We start from the raw sequence: 22,181 nt of genomic DNA, 5'->3' as shown, positions 1-22,181 counted from the left end.
TAGTGAGTTAAGTGAAGGTCAGAAGTGATCTGGTTTTGCATTCTTTTCCCAGTGCTGTTGTGGTAGCTTCAACTGGGGAGATTGCAAGCAGTGTAACAGCCTGTTCTGTCTTTTCTGTCTACATAGAATGGTTTGGGTTGGAAGGGATCCTGAAGATCCTCTAGTTCCAATCCCACTGCTGTAGGCAGGGACACCTTCCACTGGAACAGGTTGCTCAGAGCCCCAGCCAAACTGGTCTTAAACACTTCCAGGGATGAGGCATCCACAACTTTTCTGGGCAACCTGAGCCTGTGCCTCACCACCCTCACAGTAAAAAATTTCTCCCCAATTCTCAACCTAAGCTTGCTCTCAGTTTGAAGCCATTTCCCTTTATCCTGTCACTACATGCCTTTGTAAAAAGTCCCTCTCCAGCTCTCTAGTAGGCTCCCTCTGGGAACTGGGAGGCCACAATTAGGTTACCCCTGAGCTTTTTCCAGGCTTCTGTTCATTTCCAGAAGCTGCTAAGATGCTGAAACTAAAGCTTCTAGGTCAATAAGCTGCCTTAGACTGAACATGAATACAGTGCTCTGTAAAATAATTAGGGAACCTTGCCTGGTATCAGGCAGTCTGGTATCTGTGTATTTTACAGCTTTAGTCTGAGACAGCAGTTACGTGATGGACAGTTCACATGTTCAGAGCTTGTGATGGTCCCTGTTGCATTACAGTATTTAGCAATGTGTTCAGTTCTGATGTTTTGGAAGTGCTTGGTCACATCAGCTGATTTTAAAGCAACTTTGTATCATGGGTGCAAGATGGTCAGTTCTAGAGTTGAAAAGTGAGAATTAACCTAAATATATTTTTAGGAGTTCCCACACGTATCCTGACTAAATTGGTGAGTCAAAATGCAGATGCAGTCAGGGAATGCAGACAAAAGGCCATGTGTAGCACAGGGCAAGTCTGATAAGCCTAAAGCTAGTTGGAAAAAATAACCATATTCAAACTGAGCCAAGTGACTATGAGGTGTATATAGAGCAGGAGGGCAAATTAAATCTTGAAGAACTGAAGGACCAGACAGAAGCAATGAAAGGGGTGTTACTTGCTTTGCAGTATTTTTCTTAAGTGAGCCACAGATATTCAGTACCTCCTCGAGAGGCACAGCCGAGTGAAACCTTGAGAAGGGGAAGGGAGAACACTGGGAAGACTTTGTGAAAGAGAAAATCCTCAGGGCTTTCTTGTTCCCCGTGGAGAAGGTAGAGGGCAGTCGGATCCTTGTGAGTGGAACAAGGACGCAGCTTCTGCAGGGCCGGCAGTTCCGCGGGCGGTCGCCGCAGGGCGGGCAGCGCTGCCCTTGGCCCCGAGCCGCTCCTGCCTCCAGTGCCCGGGACAGGCGAGCGCAGCCCCTGCACACACCAACACCTTCCTGCAGGACAAGGCCGCGCCTTTGGCCTGATGTTCAGAGGACTAGGAAAAATAAAACGCACCTCTGCAACACTGCTCTTGAACATGGGGAAAAAACGGCCGTCAGTAAATCATAGTTTTTTCATAGCGAAAAAAATGCCTTTCACAAACAAGTCTGATCATTCTAACCCGATTTCTTTAAAGGCTGCCATTACACACTCACTTGTCCTTTCTCTCCCCTTCCTTCACCTTTTTAAATACACTTTCCCAGCAGTAGTAAAGAACGGGGGCCTGTGTAGTAATAACCAAACAAGTGCACTGGTCAGAAAGCCAAGATTTCTGTCACAAGGCAGCACTCAATGAAACCCGGCAAAGCCCTGGGTTTGGAACTCCTGTATCTTAATCTCCTTTGCCGATTCATCAAGTTGGCTGACATCAACTTCATTCCAGCATCTCAGTAGCTGAAAACCATTTACAAGCTAAGGGCAATTAGCATTTTTATTAGGATATTCAGCTGTCTATGCCCCACAAGATAAACTAGTTGTGTATGTGATAGCACCAGGTAGACTAATGAAGCACATGCACATTTCCAGTAGTCATGCAGTGCATGCTTACTCACAACCCCAAGAGGGGGAAAATAATGAAAACCTAAACCATAGCAAAAGGTAAAAGGCATGAACAGCTGGAAGCTTTACGCAAAGATGTCCCACGTGGTATAAACAGGCCCTGTTCCTGTAATCAACAATAGCAGGATTTATTGCAGTGGTTTTGGCAGAGCTTGATCTCTTGGTACAAACACTCCTGGTTTCACAGCTGCACCAACTTGAAAATGGAAACTGAATCAAGTCACAATGTTGTTTTCTCCTCCAGCATAGGCTCAGAACAATAGTAAACCTTGTAAAGAAAACAAAATTTGGACAAACCAGACTGGCAATTTAGACTATTTCAGGACGGTGTCAAGTGTGTCTTTAGCTCAAGTAATAGCATTATGTACTCTCTGCTTCAGCTTCCTCTTCAAGTTCAACACAACTCTGAATATGACTGCTTTCATGAATAGGCCTCAACACCAAATTCTGCTAAGATTTCAGGCTGCTGCCTTTTTTAGCAAAAAGTGCCTGAGTTGGCTGAGATTTCCCCCCTCTTCCACACTTCACTTTCAGTAACTATATGACTTGTACAAAAAACTGTTACAAAAATATACAACGTGCAAATCCCACGTAAAACCCCACCACATGGCAGTTTAGACAGTCATAGTAAATATATAGGGGTTTTGTGAGTTAAGGTTTATCTGAAGCCATCAGAGAACATGTGCAGAATTGACATCAACTCTGTTACCAAAGGCACAAGGCTGGAAACCCTGCTGACCCCACTGGAAGAACTCCTTTACACAGCACTGTGGCTTACCCATTTCCAATCTATCCTGACTGTGTCAAGGAGAACACTGACAGAAGGTGGGAGACATGGAGGAAAATACCGTACATACAACACACGGCAATGGCACAATCCAAAACCTGTTTAATTACAGACACCATTGACTTTTGTGCGCTTCAGTTTTGTTCCTCAGCTCCCGTTAACTACACAGGACCGTGGGCCAAGAGAGGTCAGGTTGTCCATCTTTCTTCCCTTTAGAGCATCACCAGCAGAACACTTTCCCGTCGCAAAGTTATTCTGAACATTTTGTGCATATTTTATAGCAAACATAAAAAGGATTACCAAACTGACTGGTCAGATTAGTAAAATAAGATTCTTAGTGGTGTATTACAAAAGAAATGTGCAAGAGTTCCTCCTAAATCAAACTACAATACTTAGCATTAATGAAAATACTTGCATAAAGCGCACTCTAATAATTTTGCCATTTTCCATTTAAGACAGGTATCAGGAAACCTTAAGGCAAACCCCTTCTTTTTCCACAACACACACTCTTTAACAGGTTCTCCCTAACATAACGCGCACACAACAGCACATCATCAAGTTAAAAAAATATTTAATGCTGCCAAAAAGTATAAAAATACAATAAGAATGGCAGTACAAAACAAAATATTTCCTAATTTATTTCTTTTACATCTTTCTACATTAATACAGGCATTATAAAAACACAAGATGGCAAATTATTTCGTTTTGCAAAGTAGCACACGCTGCTGGTGGTCTTCATCCCCTCGGTGCAGTTTACGCTGTAAACAGATAACTGAGGTCTTCTTGGTACTTAACAGACCTCACTTTTTGTTCCCGAAGAGGGGGTTCATGTCTCGCTTTGCATGTCAATAGTTTGCAGTTTATAGCTGCAGAATATTCACAAGTCTTGAAGGCTTAGGTGTCAGTCAGTCTCGGCCTGCGACATACAACCAAAAGAAAGTCACCGATTCAGTACAGAATACGGGGATAAAAAACAACAGCAAAAAAAAAAAAAAAAAAACCACCTAAGAACTGACAGTGGATTTGCAGCTCACTGTCAACACCAAACAGCTTCTCATGTGTTCCCTGGAGCAACTACTGCCTCTGAGCAAGTGCTCTTGGAAAGCCGTTGCTTTTCCAGAAGGTGTTTCCATGTTACAGTACGAGGCACATCCTTGCTGGAGAGTTTCAAGTATAGGGCTCAGTCCAGCAAACCACTTCCTCACACCTTTAACCACAAGCACTGCAGAAGTCTCCTTGGGCCTCAGTAGGACTATGGCAGGCTGCATCTTAGAACACATCACCTCTCACAGCTTTGTAGGCCAATTCTGCTACAGCGGCACAAAAGTAACTGTCTCTAGGCAAAGATTTCCTGTAGTGAGAAAGACACCCCAGCACTGGACACTTTTTTCTTAGGCAAGGCAAAGCTCCACTCCGAGCCTACAGAAAGAGACCTTGGTGTTCACAGCACCACACCCCCAAGCTACTACGGGTAAAATGCGTCTGAGTTCTGCAAGGACTACACTGATTCATAAAGCAGCTTTCCTCCACCAGTTACGACACATTGAAAGAGGGCTTCCAAATATTTATCCTTCCAATTTAAATAAAGACTCAGACAGAGATGCAATTTTGAACACGTTTATTTTTTGTACATAAAAATGAAAGACTGACTTAAAACTTTGGGGGCAAACAAAAAGGCCCAGGAAGACTACTGTGTGTCACATCACCTTTGCAAGTACAGTCCTCTGGCTTAAGCCACTTGGCCCTGCAGAAGACTTCCTCTTTTGTCATTGTTAATTTAGTTTCTCATGCAGTCCTCAAGTGTCTCAGGTTTTACTATAATGCCAAACAGCAAACTAAATAATTTGGTTTACATTCATTAAACATAAAGCTAACCAGGCTTTTTCATTGCCTGCATGACCCAGTCACACATACATGCATACATATTTATGCCTCCTCCCTTTTCAGGGGGACATAAACTGATGTCAGTAAACCATATTACTCGAGCTTTAACAGAATAAGCTACGTTTCACTGGCAACATCTCACTCCCATAACAAATCCAGAGGTTTATTTCCAAATTGCTATTTCACACTGAATTAAATTATTTTACTTAATACATTTCAAGGAAAATACAGATGTACCGTCACTAAGTGGACTGTCCCTGCACCAAAAACACAAATAGGAAACCTAAAGGATTAATTCCAAATTTGCAAACCCCTTGCAGTGGAGGTCCAAATGTTTGCTAGGTATTTTTTCATGAACACGTGCATGATTTGTACACAAGTGTTTATCTGAGACTCAAACACTGTTTAATCAGAGATGCCCACTATGCATCAAGTATTTCGGCTGATGCATTTCCAGAGAAGAGGGGAAGAACAAACATAGTAACATTCTGAATAGAGCCCAACAACATTTTAGAAGTAGCATGGGACCAGCCAGCAGCTTGCCAGAAATTGGGGAGGGGGAGAGAAGAGGGGTCAGAAGGCATGTCCTTCAATTTCACCCTTTAAGCATTTCCTATGACAGAGGTGACTGGGATTGACAGTTCTTCATTTTGGCCCATATTTGTTCCTATTTAACATCCAAGCTGTGCAAAACTGCTGCAAATTTAAATCCTACAGAATAACAAAGTATCACAAGGGCTTAGTGTGCAGCACAGAAAACAATCCTCCAGATTTTAGGTTTTAAGGATTAGTGATGGACCAGAAAGAAGATTTTTATCCGAATTATTTCCTGGAATGTACAAAGAGACCAATCATTTGATTTTCCTTACTATTCTCATACTGTCATGAACAATTCACTGTTCAAAACAATTTTGTCCAAGGCTTGTACTGGTTCCTCCTCCTTAAATTATTAACAGTTAAAGACTCCCAAGGTACTTGCAAGCACAGAACCAAACCAAACTTTCACAGAACAACTGCTGCATGTGCAAGTCCTGCTTTATTGCATCAAGAAGGTAACAGAGTGTGAGGTGATCTGAATTGGCTGCCCCCTGCCCTGCCCCACCCTGAACTGAGGAATGCTTACTCAGGATCAAGAAAACTGAAAAGCCAGAATTTAGAAGATGGAACCAGGAAAAAAATCAAGTGACAACTTGACAAGCTGCAGTTAGAGCTCAGTGCCTGTAAGATCCTGGTAGCCCAGGAAATCCGTCTCATGCCAAAAGAAGGGCAATAAATGACAGTGTGGTATCAGTCTAAGTTTCGCCTGCACTTTTTCCTTAGCTGCTTTTAAGTATTTAGAATAAAATCTGGAATATTTCTGTTACAAAAGCATTTAAATTACATTCCGTGTATTTTTCTATAACCAAAATATCTTTATAAGGCACATACATTTATACCTACTATCAGTTGTAGCTGATACTGAAAAACCTGTCCTCAATTTAAAGGAAAAAAAATCTATTGACAGTCTTCTTGCTGACTAGAAGTTACTGTGGTTGTAAAAATTGTGAAATGTCTTAAAATACATGAGCTGTGTGCCTGTGCTATGTCCCAGCAGTCAGCAAGTCGTTTTGCTATTTGAGCTGGATGGTTGGTCAGCAATGCCGTGGAACAAATTGTCTTGTCCTAGTGATGCACAAGTTCCCAAATCCAGTACTCTATGAAACTACACTTGTTTTCCTCATCAGGACCCTTCAGCATCTGTTTACTATACAAACAGTGTAGTCCAGAATAGTATTGGCTACTGCAAAATGAGAATTTTAAAGAGTAAACTGTACTTAGCTTTGTGTAGTAAATGTCAGAGTAATTGGGCCCCATGCCTCGTATATGACTACCAAGCTTGGATGTACTGGAAAACTTTGAAGTCAATTCCTTTGAATAAGGAGCAAAGTAATCATCCAGCTCTTTGAGTATTTTTCAGCAGTAAATCCAAGAAGTGCTTTACAAAATGGGGGAGGGGGGTGGAAGAAAACCCCCAAGACCCCACACCCAAGAGAAAATGGAAAGAGAAAACACAACTTCTCTGAAGTCACCCAACAAGGCAATGCTTGAATAAATAAAATTCACATTTCAAAATACAATCCAATCCTACACATTATTAGATTCTAACTTGAACAACAAGCTACATTCAGCCACATACCATTTCTGTATTCAAAAGTAATTTAAAGGGCAGAAAATGGTTTGTGTTACATTACTATATAGGAAGTGTTATTGCCCAAGTAATGGAAAGGGAGTGCTCAGTAATTTTAAAGGAGCTGTAGCACAGATATTCCCAAAATATTAGTCAAGTGTTTTACTAGCACGTCTCTCTAATACAGTGCTGGGGAACCTGAAAAGCAGTTCTAGACTTTGTGAAGCTACCAAAATGGCTCATACAGCTGAAAACACTGGGTATGGCAGAACACTACCAACATTTCTTTTCTATTAGAGCAACCCTTGAAAGTCCAACTACAGTTTCCTTTGATGTGCTTTCTACACCTAGTACTGATGAATTAATTTTATTTTTTCTAGCAATTAAAATCTATAGACACACAAAACATTAAGTTTCACATTTAATGGAATGTCAGAACTTGAACAATGTTGGCCTTCAAACAGTAGCTGAAGTCTGAATTAATTAACATTAATCAACAGTATAATTTGCAGTGGGAGCTAAGTTCTCAAAAGCCTTAAAAAAATCAAATTTCTACGTCTTACTTAAATAATGAAAACTACAAAAAATAAATAAGGAATGCAAATTAACAGAGTAGAAACTGGCAAGTGCTTTATCAGACCCCTAGCTGCTCATTTCAAACGGGAGAGTCAAATATGGGGAATGGTTGCACTGTTCTTTTCATGCACAAATTATAATTACATTTAGTTTCAAAATGAAATTCTTTTGGTCAGAAATTTGTACAAACTGAGCTTTTGAAAGTACAGTGAACTACAAAAAGATTAAATATGCAATTATAAAATATATTTATCCTAGGTCGTAAGAATATAAAATGTTTATGTTCATGTCACTAGTACATTACACATTACACATATTTAAGGATAACTTCTTTGCATTAATAATGTAAATGATACAACACTGTTTATTGCTTATGTCAGGCATGTAAATTTAAATCCAGACAGCCTTCGGTAGCTAAACCTCCATGGTTCAGCATTTGCTGAAGATCTGGTAGAACACCATTTTTAAAAGTGTATAAACAGTTGCGGCAAGTTTGTACCTGCTCATATAAACAAAAACCATCAACTCTGTTGGGGGGGCAGCGGTTCATTTTTCTAAGTACCTGCAGGGGAAAGTCCTGAGATGTCAACACAAGATCAAGTTTACATCACTTCTCTATTGTATGTAACAGTCTGTACCCATTCCAGGAATAAGGAGTTTATGCTTAAAGTCACACCCCTACTCATTACCTTCCAGCAAAATTAGCCGTTGGAGAGGTCACACTTACTGTTTACTTACAAGGAATGTTATTGAAAATACATTTTCCAGCAATAAGCACCAACTAAAATCAGTGTACCAAACCCAATCTTAGTGAGAATAGGTTTCCAGTATAACCACCTTTTTCTTTTTCTTTCAGTCTCATTTAGCTTCTGCTTCATCTGCTGCAGCTTCTGTGCTGTGTTCGCTCTTCTATCCTCCCGCAGTCGTTTTCGGACAGAACTTAAAAAGAAAAAAACGTAAATCTTACACTGAAGAACAGGAAAAAAGGCTATTATCATATCCAACACTTCCAGTAGTTAACCCACCAGTAGCATATGACAGCAGTATATAAAATCCAAACCAAGCAATCTTTTATTATGTTTTAACCACCTTAATGTAGAGAGTTTCAGATAGTGAAGCCCCATGAATAAGTAAATGACAGATGTAAAGATGTACATGGTACTTCATCTACAAGTTCAACAGAGAACAGAGTTAGTTAAATTATGTGAGCAGAGGCTTTCACCCCTGTCTCTGCCCCATTTGGTGGCTGAAATGTTTTGCATGGAGGCTACTTTTATACGCAATGCCAGGTATGATGTACAAGCGTCACAGTACACGGCGCCTCCACTGCAGAGTTCACACCAGCCTCAATGATACACTGACCCCAACCCCTACTCACAGCTGCATGCAGCTTTAATAGTACTCATCTCAGGATGTAAACCAGATCATGATAAAGGACACAATAAACCAGAGTTCAGTGTGGTACACTACCAGGACCACCTTGTAATTCTTGTCTCCAAAAGTGCCCTCACAATCTCTAAAACAGCATAACTCTGACACAAAAACCAACTTTCTTTGACTTCCAACACACAGCCACCACTCACATCCATACCCTCACTCCTGCTTGTGAGGGGTTCCTTCAAACATCTACAGAATTGCTGTCATTCTCTCTCAAAACACTCATGAATACACAGAAAGAAACCCATAGGGGCATTTGGTGAGCCAGCTGTTATTTCAGAATTCCAGCTTATCTACACAGAACTGCTGTGTCTCATCTCGGGCTGCAGCCCTTTGGGACAGACACTGCCTCCTTCTGTGCACCACATGGCTCAGCTTGGCACAGCCCTGGCCCAGTTTTTGGATCTCTGGCCATGGATCAACATTTGGTGACCCGCATGTTGGAAGGCCCAAGTGACACACAGTGCCTTCCAGCTGAGGCATCAGCACTCCTAAGAGAAAGGCAAATTCACCTGACACAGCTGAGCCACAGGAACCTACTCTCAGCAGGCAGATTTAACACGAACAGAGGCTAATACACGGCTCCAGTGGTACAATTTCAACCACTATACAGAAAGTGGTATTGTGATCAAACCTTTGTGTTTCTGAGGAACCATGTATTTTTTGAAACATAAGTTAGCATAGTATTTAAAAATCAGTATGAAATTATGCTGGACAATTTTAGGACCTCATTCACACTGCACAATGGAGTTCACTGACAATCTGTAAGAAAATGCTTTCAAAAGTGTGAGGTCTAGCTGGTTCAGTTAGAGACATTTGCTTTTCTTCTCTTGACCTCTGAACAGTAAAACCATATCACAAAGAATCACTGAGGTTGTATTTTTAAAATCATTAAATAAGACAGTCAAATACCACGTGTCCTCCCCTGCTACTGCAGAAAGATCTTGAAGGTTTTTTACAATAAGAAAAGCAGACAATAATTCAACCTTTTGAGAGAGTGCATCTGCCTTTTAAAAGTTTATCTTGCCTACTTTTCAATGTTCCCATCTGTGATATCTTGAACTTTAGTGGACAGGTCAGTGTTTATTTTCTCCATTTGATCTTTGTTCTCCAGGGCTATGCTGTTCCCATTGTACTTCTCTGTGGTTATTTTGGTTGGGTGTGGAGGAGACTGCTCGGAACTTGGCGCTTGGTCCTCCTTAGAGAGCTCCTTCCACCGTTTCTGAAAACAAGGAGAACATATTTCAAACATTCCCCTAACATTAAAGGGCCCCCTTGCCAAGATGTCTTCCAAAAGAAGAGTCACAGAAGTAGATTAAAGGAACTACCAGATCAAGAAAAAAAAATTGCTACATGAAGAAATAAAGTTCGGTCAAGATGTGTCTCGTCCAACAACCATGAATGATCCTTTTTTCTGTTTCTCTGGGATGGTGCCACTGTGAAGGCATGAGGCCACTGTCTCCAGGGTCTGTACTGTCCACAGCAGCTCCACAATTAGGAAGCATCCTGTCTTAAAAATCCTGTGCTGTCCAGCACTTCCCATCTCCCTCTACTTGCTACAGGCCTGTGCTGTGCTCTTACCTTTTCTGGCTTCAAAATACAAAAGGACCTTGTATGCAAGAACTGCCTAAGAAGAGAGAACTGGGAAACTTTAACGAAGAGTTATCTATGCCAGAGTCATGGCCTACTATTTCACCTAGTGGCCCATTAGTCCAGAGATCTACTGCATCATAAAAGAGTTATTCACCTTGTTTTGAGAAGTAATCTGAAATGAGATGGAAGAAAAAAAGAAATTGCAAGTAAACCTGTTTTGCTATATCTCTGTCCTAATGATAAATAGTCTGAAGGACTTGCTGCAAAAACTTCATGCAGAAAAGAACCCTAGAAAGTGCACAGGAAGGAAAAGAATCAGCCCTAAAAAACAGTCACTTCTTTTCTCACACAAATTAGCCAGTGCCTATAAAGACATAAAATACCTTGTAGGAAAAAAATCAGTTACTTTTAAAAGTCTGTGGCAAGGTAAATGAACTGAAAACTGACTCTTCTCAAAACAAGTGATAGATTCCTGTCTGTGGAATGACTTCACAACTGCTGGTCTAAACTAAATATCAAATTCACAGAATGATATTAAAAAACCAGCTACTTATAAATGGACTGCTGGCAAAAAGAGTTTTAACAATGAACCAACTCCTCCACTGCAAATGAAAGTTGTGTTTGCACATTTACTGACTTCCAAAATCCAAGGAGATGTCAGAGATAAACATTTGGCTAATGTTAAATTAGAGAGGCGTTCAGTAACTTCAGGCCCTCTCCATCACTAGCAGAGAGAAGTGAATACCTCTCACATTCTGAAGAGTACAACTGTTCCTTATGGAATAAAAATGATCTAGCTGACCTTAAAAGGAGAAATTTGCTTTTTAAGTACTGCGAATTGATTTTCTGCACATAATGCTGAGGACTGAAGAGAGAAGCACCAGGACAAATGCCTGCACTGCAGGAAACACTGGTTTAAGAAATATCATCGGAACAATCATAACAAGAGAACAAATGAGAAGTGTGCCTTCCTAGGCATTCTCTTACTATGAATAAATAACACACTTGAACATGACAAGAAGTATTCGGAGTTGAATGCTCCCTCATATCCCGAAGTAAGAAATCCTGTGATCTAGATGGGTAAGTGTGGGAACCAGAACTGCTCCGTTTGGAGCAGTTCTTTTTAAAAAAAGGAAAGCAGAAAAATGTTACTGGACACAATACCTCATACCACCAGAAACAGCTTCCAGAAAATGAAGAGACTAAACTGCTGTTAGTCTTAGGATGAATCATGAAGTCTTCTAGACATAGGGCACAGGTGTCAGACCAGCAGCACACTATCTAGGTGTTGATTAGCAGTTGTGCAAAATTATTTCTTTATTTACACAGCAAGTCAAGAAACATTTGTTAAAGGGAAGAATCAGACCACTACCGGTACCACAAAGAAAGGAAATGTGCTTTCGCTTATCTGCCCTATTCGTGATTTTAAGAAATCAACAAAATAAAAAAGCCCTAGCATATGAAAGTAGAATTAAAGGTGTTTCAAAGCCTCTCCTCCCAGTTCTCCCTCCCACCTAGCCCCAGCCACTTAACACAGCTGTAAGCTGTTATGTCTGCAAGCCACACTGATAAAACAGTGAGATTTGGTAATCTCTTTGCACCCAAAATCATTGTATTTGGCTAGACTGTACTAACTGTAACACGAATTTTAAAGGTTTTTAAGAAAAAAGGCAGTTTTAACCAAAAAATGTTATCTGTAGCATCAGGCAACTTATCTGCTAGGAAAATACACAGCAAACATCAAGAGATTCTAAAAAAGATCCTTGCTATTTTCAAAGTGATACTGGGCATTACTTTTCACTTTTCAGTATTGAAAATACTGATTGAACTTTTTTTTTTAACATTTGGACAGAAAAATTATTTTTATATTTTATCTAAGAGGGGACATATACACAGGGTTATAAGTTTCATTTGATAGAAGGCACTGAACAGTGCCTCCTAGGCATCTACTAAAAAAGGCTAATTATTTAAATCTCAAAAAATTACATGTTTTAAAGTAATCTGGAGCCTATTTTTTACTACTGTTGCAATCTGCTGTTCAAATACATGGAGCTAACCATGGAGCTAAACCAGCTATTTACCTGTATAGTTGAATCCCCCATTATAAATTTTGCTCCTTCTATTACAGCCATATATGAAAATCTTAGTTGATCAGGAGTCTGAATAAGTCCCATTCGATATTTTCTCATATCCAGTAATACCTTCTTAATATCTACAGAAAATGGGTCTTTTTTCTCCATCTGTAAAGCAAGTTACATTGAAAGTGTCAATGGTATATAAAAAATAATTACAAATAAAAATTAGTCATAAAATTCAATCTAAAAATTAATTTCTCCCTATTATGCTTCTATTAGTAATATGGAAGATTAACATCTCAAATGATTTCTAATTTGTTTTTGAAGGAAAAATGCAAACCATCTAATGAAAACTTACTATGAACAAATCAAGGATCATGTATTAAACAAATAAATTAGTACCCTAATACTAAGTCTTAAAATTAAGACATTTAGATATGCTCAATTTCATTCAGGCTTGTATTCAGACTTTGAAATAGGACTGTAAGAATCAGAGCCATAAAGTAGTATTTCCTACTGCTTCTGAATAGAGCAGTAATTCAGACTGACTATGGCAGAAGTTCCCTTATTTAAAGGAGAATCCCTAACCCAAGCCATGCATACACTTGTCCCCACATTACACACACAGGGTGTTTTTGAAGTATACTTGCATCAAAATATACCCCTATGTTTTCCAAAATGTATAAAACCAAAGAAAAACTGAAGTAAAAAAAACCAACAAAAAGTAAGTTGAGAGGATCTAACCAAACCGGAAAAATGTGTCTCTTGTAATTTAACTGAAATCCCATTTCAGTTAAACCTGTGCTGTCCTTTTCACTATTACCAAGCAGAAAGAGAAAATTCTGTGCCTGGACTTCTAAGTCCAACAAAAATTTAAACTGATTTAAAATATTATTTAACATTCAAGGTTCACTCACACCATGAGCAACTATAGATGATGCAGTTCACTAAGTAATCAAAAAATCTATACATCCATGTGGCCCTGGAACTGGCTATCAAGCCCCACAACCCAGAGGGCTGCACAGCAAGGAAATTCTGCACCGCCCACAATTACACACTGCATGAGAATCAGGGGCATGCCTGAGTTCTCATCCTAGTTCAGATAACAATTTCTCTGCATCCTTAAGAAAAGGGCTCTTGAGCAAAAGACTTATAGATTCAACCATCTCAATATATATTCACAAGCTTTTTTCATATTAAAACCCAACTGATCCTCAACCTTTTCCAAGCACATCTTAGGTAAAAGGAAAAGAATGTTTACAATTTACTTTCCAGGAAGCTTTGAAAATATGTAATGTACTTCAAGATGGATTTGTAAATGCATTTCAAGAGCTGTGTTTTTGCCATCAAAATATGTGAAGGGAAAAAAAGCATGCTGTCTTAATTTCAGTTTCCACTGGAATGTCATTAACTTCAATGCTTTTAAAGCCTTCTGACCAAAAAGCCCATATTGGGAAGGTTGGCAGGGTGTCAGGAGAAAGAAAGAGGCAACAGAGAAAATGCAAACACTTACCAGAACAAGACAAGTATCCACTAATGAAAATGTGCCGGAACGTCCTATTCCTGCACTGCAGTGAACTACTGCAGGTCCATGTTCAGGACTCAGTGAACCAGATTCTCTGACTTTAAACAGGAAGTTCAGGAATGAAGCTGGGGATTCAGGAACTCCAAAGTCTGGCCATGTAGTATAATGAAAATGAGAGATCATCCTGGACTCACCACTCTAGAAGTGAAAACAAATAAACAGTAGAACTAGAAAGCATTCCTCTTTGGCTCAGTTAGCGCACATTTCCCCAGTCGCAATCAACAGCTATTTTCTATTTTAAACATCCCCTTTAGACAAACAACCCAGTAACTTGCTTCAAGTTGGATGACAACCAACAGTGCAAGCAGAAGCAGTCAGTAACTTTCTCCTTTGTAATTATTACCACACACATTCTTTTTTTCTTCTCAAACTTCCACTGCTATGTTTGATTTGCTTTACTCCTTACTCCCAAATACCCTTCTTTTTCTAGCAATAATGCAGTTCAATGGCTGACAGCAGTTACTAGACAGCTAGAACTAACATGACTGAAAAAACCCCTGTCAGCATTGTATACACTCTGCACTCTTGCTCAGAGCAAGTTTTAATGTCAAGAGGTATTACATCTCCTTTATACTAACCACATTACTGAGAGGAGCAGGAAGCGTTCCTTCCTGGAAAAGGCCTATAAAAATCCAGCAGGATGTCTAGCAAGACTTCTGCTGGACATATTCTTGTTTAGTAAAAAAGGAGGATTCCAAAATCATACAGCTGCTTTAGAACCCCTCTAGCAGAGTTTCTTCTCCTAACATGATGAACTAACCCCAAGTACTGAAATGACAGCATGAAAGTATGTATATAAAATCTGGATCATACTTTTATGGAACTCACTTCAGACCTGCTGTTAAATGCTACTCCTTGCCATGGTGATTCTGAGACAAAATGATCACCCATTTTAGCTCAGGAATTTTAGAAATATTCAGTTATTTTTACCCTCCCTCCATTACATCCAATTTTCCGCATAGACTGAAATCGACATAAACTTTGGCAAAGTTTAAACACAAAAGGATTTAAAATATCAATGTATTCCAGAAAAGCTATTTTTCTTCTTCAGCAACAGTAAAATATAGCCATGAAATTAAAATAAATTCTACTGTTCTTCGTCTGCTCAGTCTGTTTCAACTTCTTATGAGAGACAACTTATGAAATTCCTTTGTGAAACTAAAATATGGTTTCTGCAGTAACAAAAACACTCTCCCAATTTGTCTTTTGCCTTCAATCTCTGATACTGCAAGACTCGCTAATACTTTCACAGAAAACAGTGGATATTAACATGACTCCAGTCACTCTCAAATGCACAGTTATCTTCCAAAAATATTTTGTCTTTTGGCTAGGTGATCAACAAGGACAACAAATTGTGATCTATGATATTGGGAAAACGAGTTCACACAAAGATTTTATAGGGGAAAAAAGAGTATCAGCCCCTAAATTGTATAAATATACTGAGGCTTCCCTTTGTCTGGAGCAAAGCATTAAAGAGTTTGCATTTTCTTTCCTACTGCTCTTTTGTACCTAGTTTTTCAAGTTAGCAAGCTAACTCACAAATCAACTGAAATGACCTGTTTGTTTAAAAATCATGGAGATATATTTTTTGTAAGAAATCTGGAAATAGCACTTAAGCAATTTCCTCTATTTCTAAGAAAAATAATTCATCACTTTAAAAACAAAATTAAGAAGAAAACTCGAGAGGTGAGCTAAAGGCATGTCATAGGTTAGCAAGCATAGTCCCAGAAGGGACGTCCTTGCTAAGGGGTGCTTACAGTTTCCTCTGGGACCTGATAGAACCTATCAGCTGGCCAGTGTGAATATGGACAATTCTCTAAGCCACTTAAAGTTGTGACCGCCTCTGTGATCCACATTTAAGAATAGACAAACTCCCCCCCAGCTCTCTCTCGTTTCCGGCGCTGGCACAGGTGGCTGCGGGCCCCGTGTGGGGGCCAGCGGGCCCGGCCAGGCCCTGCTTGGGCCAGGCCGGGCCGGGCCACGGCCATCCTGAAGCCATGGACCTGTTCCAGCCGTGGAACCCCCCCCACTGCCTTGCCGTGGGCAGCCGGGAGCGGCTCGGCTCTCCCCCCTCTCCACTGCGATAAGAAAAATTCAACATTCCAGCTGCAAAGCTGCAAGGCCGAGGTGAGATTAACCCTTTTATTGCTGTGAAGAGCTGAAAACCTGAGGGGAGAGGAGATGCTTAAAGCTGAAATTCTGTTGTGAAGCTATGATATATCAGAGTATCCTGTTGTAATTTCATGAAGATATGGGGGGTGGAGTGTTCAACTCGTGAGCAGAAGCACCTGCGCTGAGATAGGCAGATGCTGACGCAGCTGTAATTTCATGAGAAGTTTGGGACAGGGAGAGATGAACCAGATGAGGACTTTTGCTCCAAATGGGAAAGGAGAAAACCTCAGTTCCTAGAGATGCTCCCAGAGATAGTCCTAACGATGAAGATGATGAAGACCCTTTGCTCCCAGGGAAGGAGAAGGGCCTCTGTTTTTGTTTCTGAATGGCTCAACCTTAAAATTGTACCCCAAAAAAGAGTGGACCCTCAAAAGCAGTTGCGGGAAAAGCTGCAAGTCGGGGGAAGGGACTCAAATGCAGGCAGAGAGACTCCTCTTCCTAAATGGACTGAACAATATTTGGAAGTGGGCGGCTGTCTCGTTGTGATACTGTCTTCATAGCATGAGCAAGAAGAGACTTTCTAAATGGACTGAACAAGGTTATTATGGAAGTGGTAAACAGATTGAACATCTTAAGGGTTGTCTTTTTACATTGTCAGTGGGAGAAGGGAGGAAGGTGGGAGGAGGAGGAGAGTTCTGAAGGTGGTATAATTTTTTTTCCCTCTTTTAGGTCTGTTAATAAACTTCTTTATATTCTTTCAAGTTTGGTGCCTGCTTTGCATTTCTCCTAATTCTTATCTCACAGAAGATAAACAGTAATGAGTATTTTGGACCAAACCACTACACTAAATTGGTGTTTCCGCCCGGTTGCAAACCGAACCCGCGACAAGGCACGTGCTAAGTAAAGGTTAAAGTTACTTCTTCTGAATCTAGACAGTCTTTGTAGGTGGTAATCGATACTCCCTACTTCAAGATTCTGAAAAAGCATTCCAGATGAAAGCATCCCTTACACCTCAAGAAGGCAAAAATGCCCTTTTTTGTCATTTGATTTTTGTAATCTCAAAAAAGGTGACTTGTAGGGTTTGTTTGGGGAGGTTTGGGGGAGAGCAGGGGGGGGGTTGCGTGTTTTTTTTCCCCCAATCCTATCCTGTAACAAGCACTAGCATCCTCTTCCTGAAGAAAAAAAAAAATATGGCCAACTGTCACCCTAATTGTATAGTAATCCGAAATAGTTATTTCTAAAAGAGAGATGAAACAGTGCTGTTGTACATGTCACTCTGCTCTAACCCACAGAATTACATTTTTCTTTCCTTTCTTGTATGAAGACTTTATCCAGCCCATGATTTTCCATCCCTTCAGCTCATTATAAAAATACCTAGTCTCTTCATCTCTCTACAAGAGTCCCATTGCAATGCGCTGGAACCAGCTGGTCATCTTTGAATTCGCAATCTCTAATCCTACAGCCAAATCCCATTTGAGTATTTCAAACCTCCCACATTGCTCTTTTAAACAGAATGGCTCTTTCAAGTGGTGCTTGGCAGTCAAGCTGTACAGCTAAAACACTGCCTTTGTGTGGATCTGTACGACCCCTTCTTAAACAACTCCCAGTCACTGGGCCATGCAGCACTTACATGAAGTGATGTGGGACTGTTACGAGAAGAGGTTTGGCTTTTTGGTTCACAGCTGTTGAGGGACAAAAATTCAAATTTAAATAACAACTAATTTAATTTGAAGTGTTACCAGGAAACTAGCTAATCTTTTAAAATAAAAGTCCCTGGACTTCAAGACTCAGGAACTCAGGAAGCAATATAAAATTTTGTATGTTATACACAAGGAACATATTTCTGCATGGTAACTGAAAACCAGCTTGTTCTATGGTAACCACAATGCAATCTTCCAAGATTTATTCCCTAAGACTAGCTACCAAAAAAAAAAAAAATCCTTGAATAATCATGGACAACATTTAAATGACAATTTAAAAAAAAAAATCAAACCATTCTAGTGGAAGTTTTAGGAACTACTGGGATAAGCTTTCCATAAATAACAAAGATAGCTAAAACTGATGAACCACTGGGATAAGCTTTCCATAAATAACAAAGATAGCTAAAACTGATGCACCACACTGCACAGCTCTGCACTGGCTGCTGGAAGTAACAGCATAATCAAGGGATGATCAAAGCACAAGCTCCAAGTTACAAGCAGAGATCCACATGAAGACTTGAGCAGAAAAGTAATATGCCATTAGATTAGCTTCCAGTGAAACAAGCCTTGCCATAACCTTTTTACAGTGACTATCCAATCACTCAAAACAAAAAGGTACAAAAGTCTTAGAGTAACTTCAAGTTGTTCAGTCACCTGAGAGTATGAACATGAATAAAACACTACCCAAAACGCTCAAAGGTTAAGTTGGTGCCTTCAGCGTCAAGTAAAACAGATGAAGACAAAAAAAATGCTGGTCTGTCAAGTTTCACACACTCCTTATAAAAGCCTTCATTTCATAATTGAAGTGCTACTGAAATGGTAAAATATATGAAGATGTAACACACCTACAACCCCACAGTGGTCCCGTATTTAATGAACATGCCTTAAGTTCATTAACAACTAATTTGATCATATAAAAATGAGAATGAATGCTCTAGGGGCACTATTCTACACACTGAAATTCGAAATCATAAATCAACTTCTAACAGAGCCTCCTCTATTTGTTCATTCACGATGGCCAAAATGTTTTTCAAAATTTAAATAAAAATGGCCCTGAGGATAAAGGGGCCAAATAATCATCACAGACATTCTGGTTCATCCACAGGATCAGCTAGTGAGGGTCACTATGCAGTCTTGCATTACCTTAATCTGACAGTCACAGCCACACAGAAGCTTAGTACTAAGTTGAGAATAATTTTACTAATGGGTCTTTCCAAATAGTTGCTATTTGTGGAGGATTCAAGATGCCACTTGGGATTTATTAATGGTCCTTACTCTGAAGTAGCACACCACCGTTGTCACATCAAATTTAGTTCATTTCTCCTAGTCCTTTCTCCTCCAACAAATATTTTCTTTGCAAACCTCTCCTACTGCTGTATTCTTACTTTCAGGAACCCACTCTGAGATACATTCAGAAAGGTTCCTTTTGCAATTCCAAATTCCACTGCTCCATTTCCTCATCCAAGCAATCCCTGGTTTCCCTGAAGATCTGATGGTCATTTGCCCTTGCATAGCTTGTCAGAATTCCCCAGTACCTATGTAATAGTTTTGCTTATCATTCATTATATGTCATACATAAAGTTGTGACATTAAAAAAAAAGCTAAAAGCAACAATAAATAATAATAATATAAAAATACATATTCAACACAAGGTGGAGTCTTTCACAAGTTAGTTGTCAAGATCTAACAATTTTCCCACGACATCGTCACAACACTTAGCAATCCCATCCAACAAAAGGTAATTCTACAGAATTAACAAAAGGCTTTCATACACCTGACTATCACTTCTCCAAAAAGGTGGGAGACTTCGCTTCAAATAACAGCCATGCAATAGTTTCATGTATGATTACAAAATTGTTACATGAGCACAGTATCTTCCCTCTATCCTTATTTTTCCAGGGAGGCACTGGTTGATGGAAGCCTTCACGGTAAGTCTATATTAAGGGAGAGTTCTGAATCTAAGTTATTACAGTAGAAAGCAGCACTCAACTTTCAGAAGAGCTGACAATTGACACCAACAAACCCATGGAGGATACACAATGAGCCATGGTGGAAAAGCAGCTTCAGATGCCTGTACTCTAAAATGCAGATTGGATCAGGTAAAAAAATAAGGAAATTCTAAAATAATCACAGCAAAACAAAGAACATTAGGAATCTTTTCAAAACTTTTGGACAGATACCAATAAACACCATTTTCTCTCCAAAGCTTTACTGGACTGTGATAGCCCCAAGAAAAAAAACAATTTTTTCCTAGAACAGATAGAAAAAAAGAAAAGCAAACCAACAAATGCCTTGATCTAATCCTAAAAAAGAACAACCCCCCAACCCCACCTGTATTTCTAAGTAATCTTTAACAAAAGCAACAACAAAACCAACCAAATATTCAAAGGTTGTTTCATTGGTAACAACATAACAAACACTTTACTCTTCATACCCATATCTTGTTTATGCCTTAAAGAGATTTGCTGCAGTAAGACAAATGTACTTGAGCTCAGAATGGCTGCATTATAAAGACAACCTTGGTTTTCTCTGTTTTCAAGGAAATACTACAATTTAAGTATTCTTGGAATTCAGAGTATATTTTGTTCATGAGTCATCCTATATTCCAGGCACTGAGTGGCTAAATGTCTTACACTCTGCCTCCACCAAAGGCCCCTCCAGAACAACTTACATAAACACAGTTAAGCTCACATTTCAAGTTACTGTGAATACTCAGTTCCCACAAGTTTTATGGTATAATTATCAAATTCTTACAAAAGGCTGCATTTAATTGACAGTGTTAGTCTAGAAACTATGCAGCTTTTTTTGCTTGAGTAACCAAGTATGTTCTGCTTCTTCTAGCTGTTTTATGTAAAAATTATTCTTTGGAGTTAATATTCATGGACCCTTACCACAGTGCTAGAGAGTTAAAATAAAAATTCATTACAGAAAGATTGGTGAGTATTTGTGAAACTGATTTATATGACATACAAGAAACTCTGTACAGTGCTGATAGACCTGCACTGCTGCTCCAAAACAAACCCAGAAATTTAAGTGTTCAATAGCTCCAACTCAAAAGTCTGCTATAGTATACATTGTTCCGTTCCTTGAGGCATTTCTGCCTTTTCCACTTAATGTTATGTTCAAACATACACATGTCATGAAAACTGCATCCTTTGAAAATAGGAAGTTTAGAAGGGCCAACATCAGCCAAACAATTCCATGAAGAAGCCTTTTTGGTAGTTAGGAAAACTTGCCTCAGGTTTCAAAAGGAAGAGTTGTTCTTTTTCAAGCACTAGCTTGCCAGCATTACCCGTCTTTCTTTTGCCTTTGCTGTCAATAAACAAACTACTAAACAGAAATTCTTCAGGTCAGCAGGACAATATTTCATAAAGCTCTTCTAACATGGAGAAGACCAAGGAACAACATGCCAGGTTTTATCATGTTGATCTCATGAAGGAGGTTCTGAATTAACAAATATTATCTCAAAATACCATCAATAGTTACTATAAATTCAAATATGTGGGAACAAATATATCAACAGTTGTATAAAACAACATGCAGAACATCATCTTCAAGCTTTCCTTTCCCAAATTCTCTGACAAAAACAACCTTGAAAACTTGCCATACTAGCACTTTCAATTAATATAAGGCAAGATTTATAGGGAGAGAGAATATCTTACAAGACATCGCTGGGACAGACAAGCTCTTCAATCCTGTCTTCCGCTCTGAAACAAAAGCAGCAAATTCCAACCCAAGCTCAGGCCAGGAACAATTTTTTTGAGCTTAACTTGGTTAAATTGTGAAAATGCTTAATTTTTTAAGAGAAAAGGATGGTTGGTCCTGTGGAGCAAAAGGGGAGGTAAGCAAGAGGAGATAAAGTTACCTATCTAGAGGTGGTAATCACCCCTCCCCCCAAAAACAAGACATCTGGACTAAATTACACAGAAAACTCAAGTTCCACTAAAAAAATCAGTAATTACTCAGTCGGGTTTCTGATATTCAAATGAAATCAGAATTTTCCACTCCTGTGCTCCTCCCTTTAGTTAATTGTTAACAGCTCCTCTTAGAATCACCACTACAATCATTTAGAATTCGGCACGTTAAGCTACTGCCAAATGGAAAATACAAGTATACAAATGCCAAAGATGTTATCTCTCCTCATGTATAGAGTGAGGTCTAACTCACTCGCTTATTTCCACACAAACATCTTCAACATTCTCAGAAGCAAAGTGCATTAAAATTTCCAGTGTAAAAGCACAATCAAACCTGAAGTGACATCA

The 22,181-nt window shown here is 39.4% G+C and overlaps 1 protein-coding gene across 2 annotated transcripts in view; it reads right to left on the bottom strand.

The window, feature by feature from the left end:
• Positions 1-2,872: 2,872 nt before the first annotated feature.
• PTPN2 (protein tyrosine phosphatase non-receptor type 2) overlaps positions 2,873-22,181 on the bottom strand; it is a 31,780-nt gene continuing 12,471 nt past the window's right edge. The window contains exons 6-10 of one of the 2 annotated variants that reach the window (XM_039548669.1): positions 14,036-14,245; positions 12,529-12,687; positions 9,886-10,076; positions 8,255-8,356; positions 2,873-3,706 (exon numbers count right to left, since the gene is read on the bottom strand). In XM_039548669.1, coding sequence (XP_039404603.1) covers positions 3,685-3,706; positions 8,255-8,356; positions 9,886-10,076; positions 12,529-12,687; positions 14,036-14,245 — 684 coding nt within the window. In that variant the 3' untranslated portion in view covers positions 2,873-3,684. Of the gene's footprint in view, positions 3,707-7,758; positions 8,357-9,885; positions 10,077-12,528; positions 12,688-14,035; positions 14,246-22,181 lie in introns of those variants that run through there. The other variant, XM_039548668.1, reaches the window with a different exon arrangement.

This window comes from Corvus cornix, chromosome 2, assembly GCF_000738735.6.
Source record: "Corvus cornix cornix isolate S_Up_H32 chromosome 2, ASM73873v5, whole genome shotgun sequence".
NCBI lineage: Eukaryota > Metazoa > Chordata > Aves > Passeriformes > Corvidae > Corvus > Corvus cornix.
The sequence above is the reverse complement of the archived record's forward strand: the minus strand, read 5'-3'. Positions and strand labels throughout refer to the sequence as shown.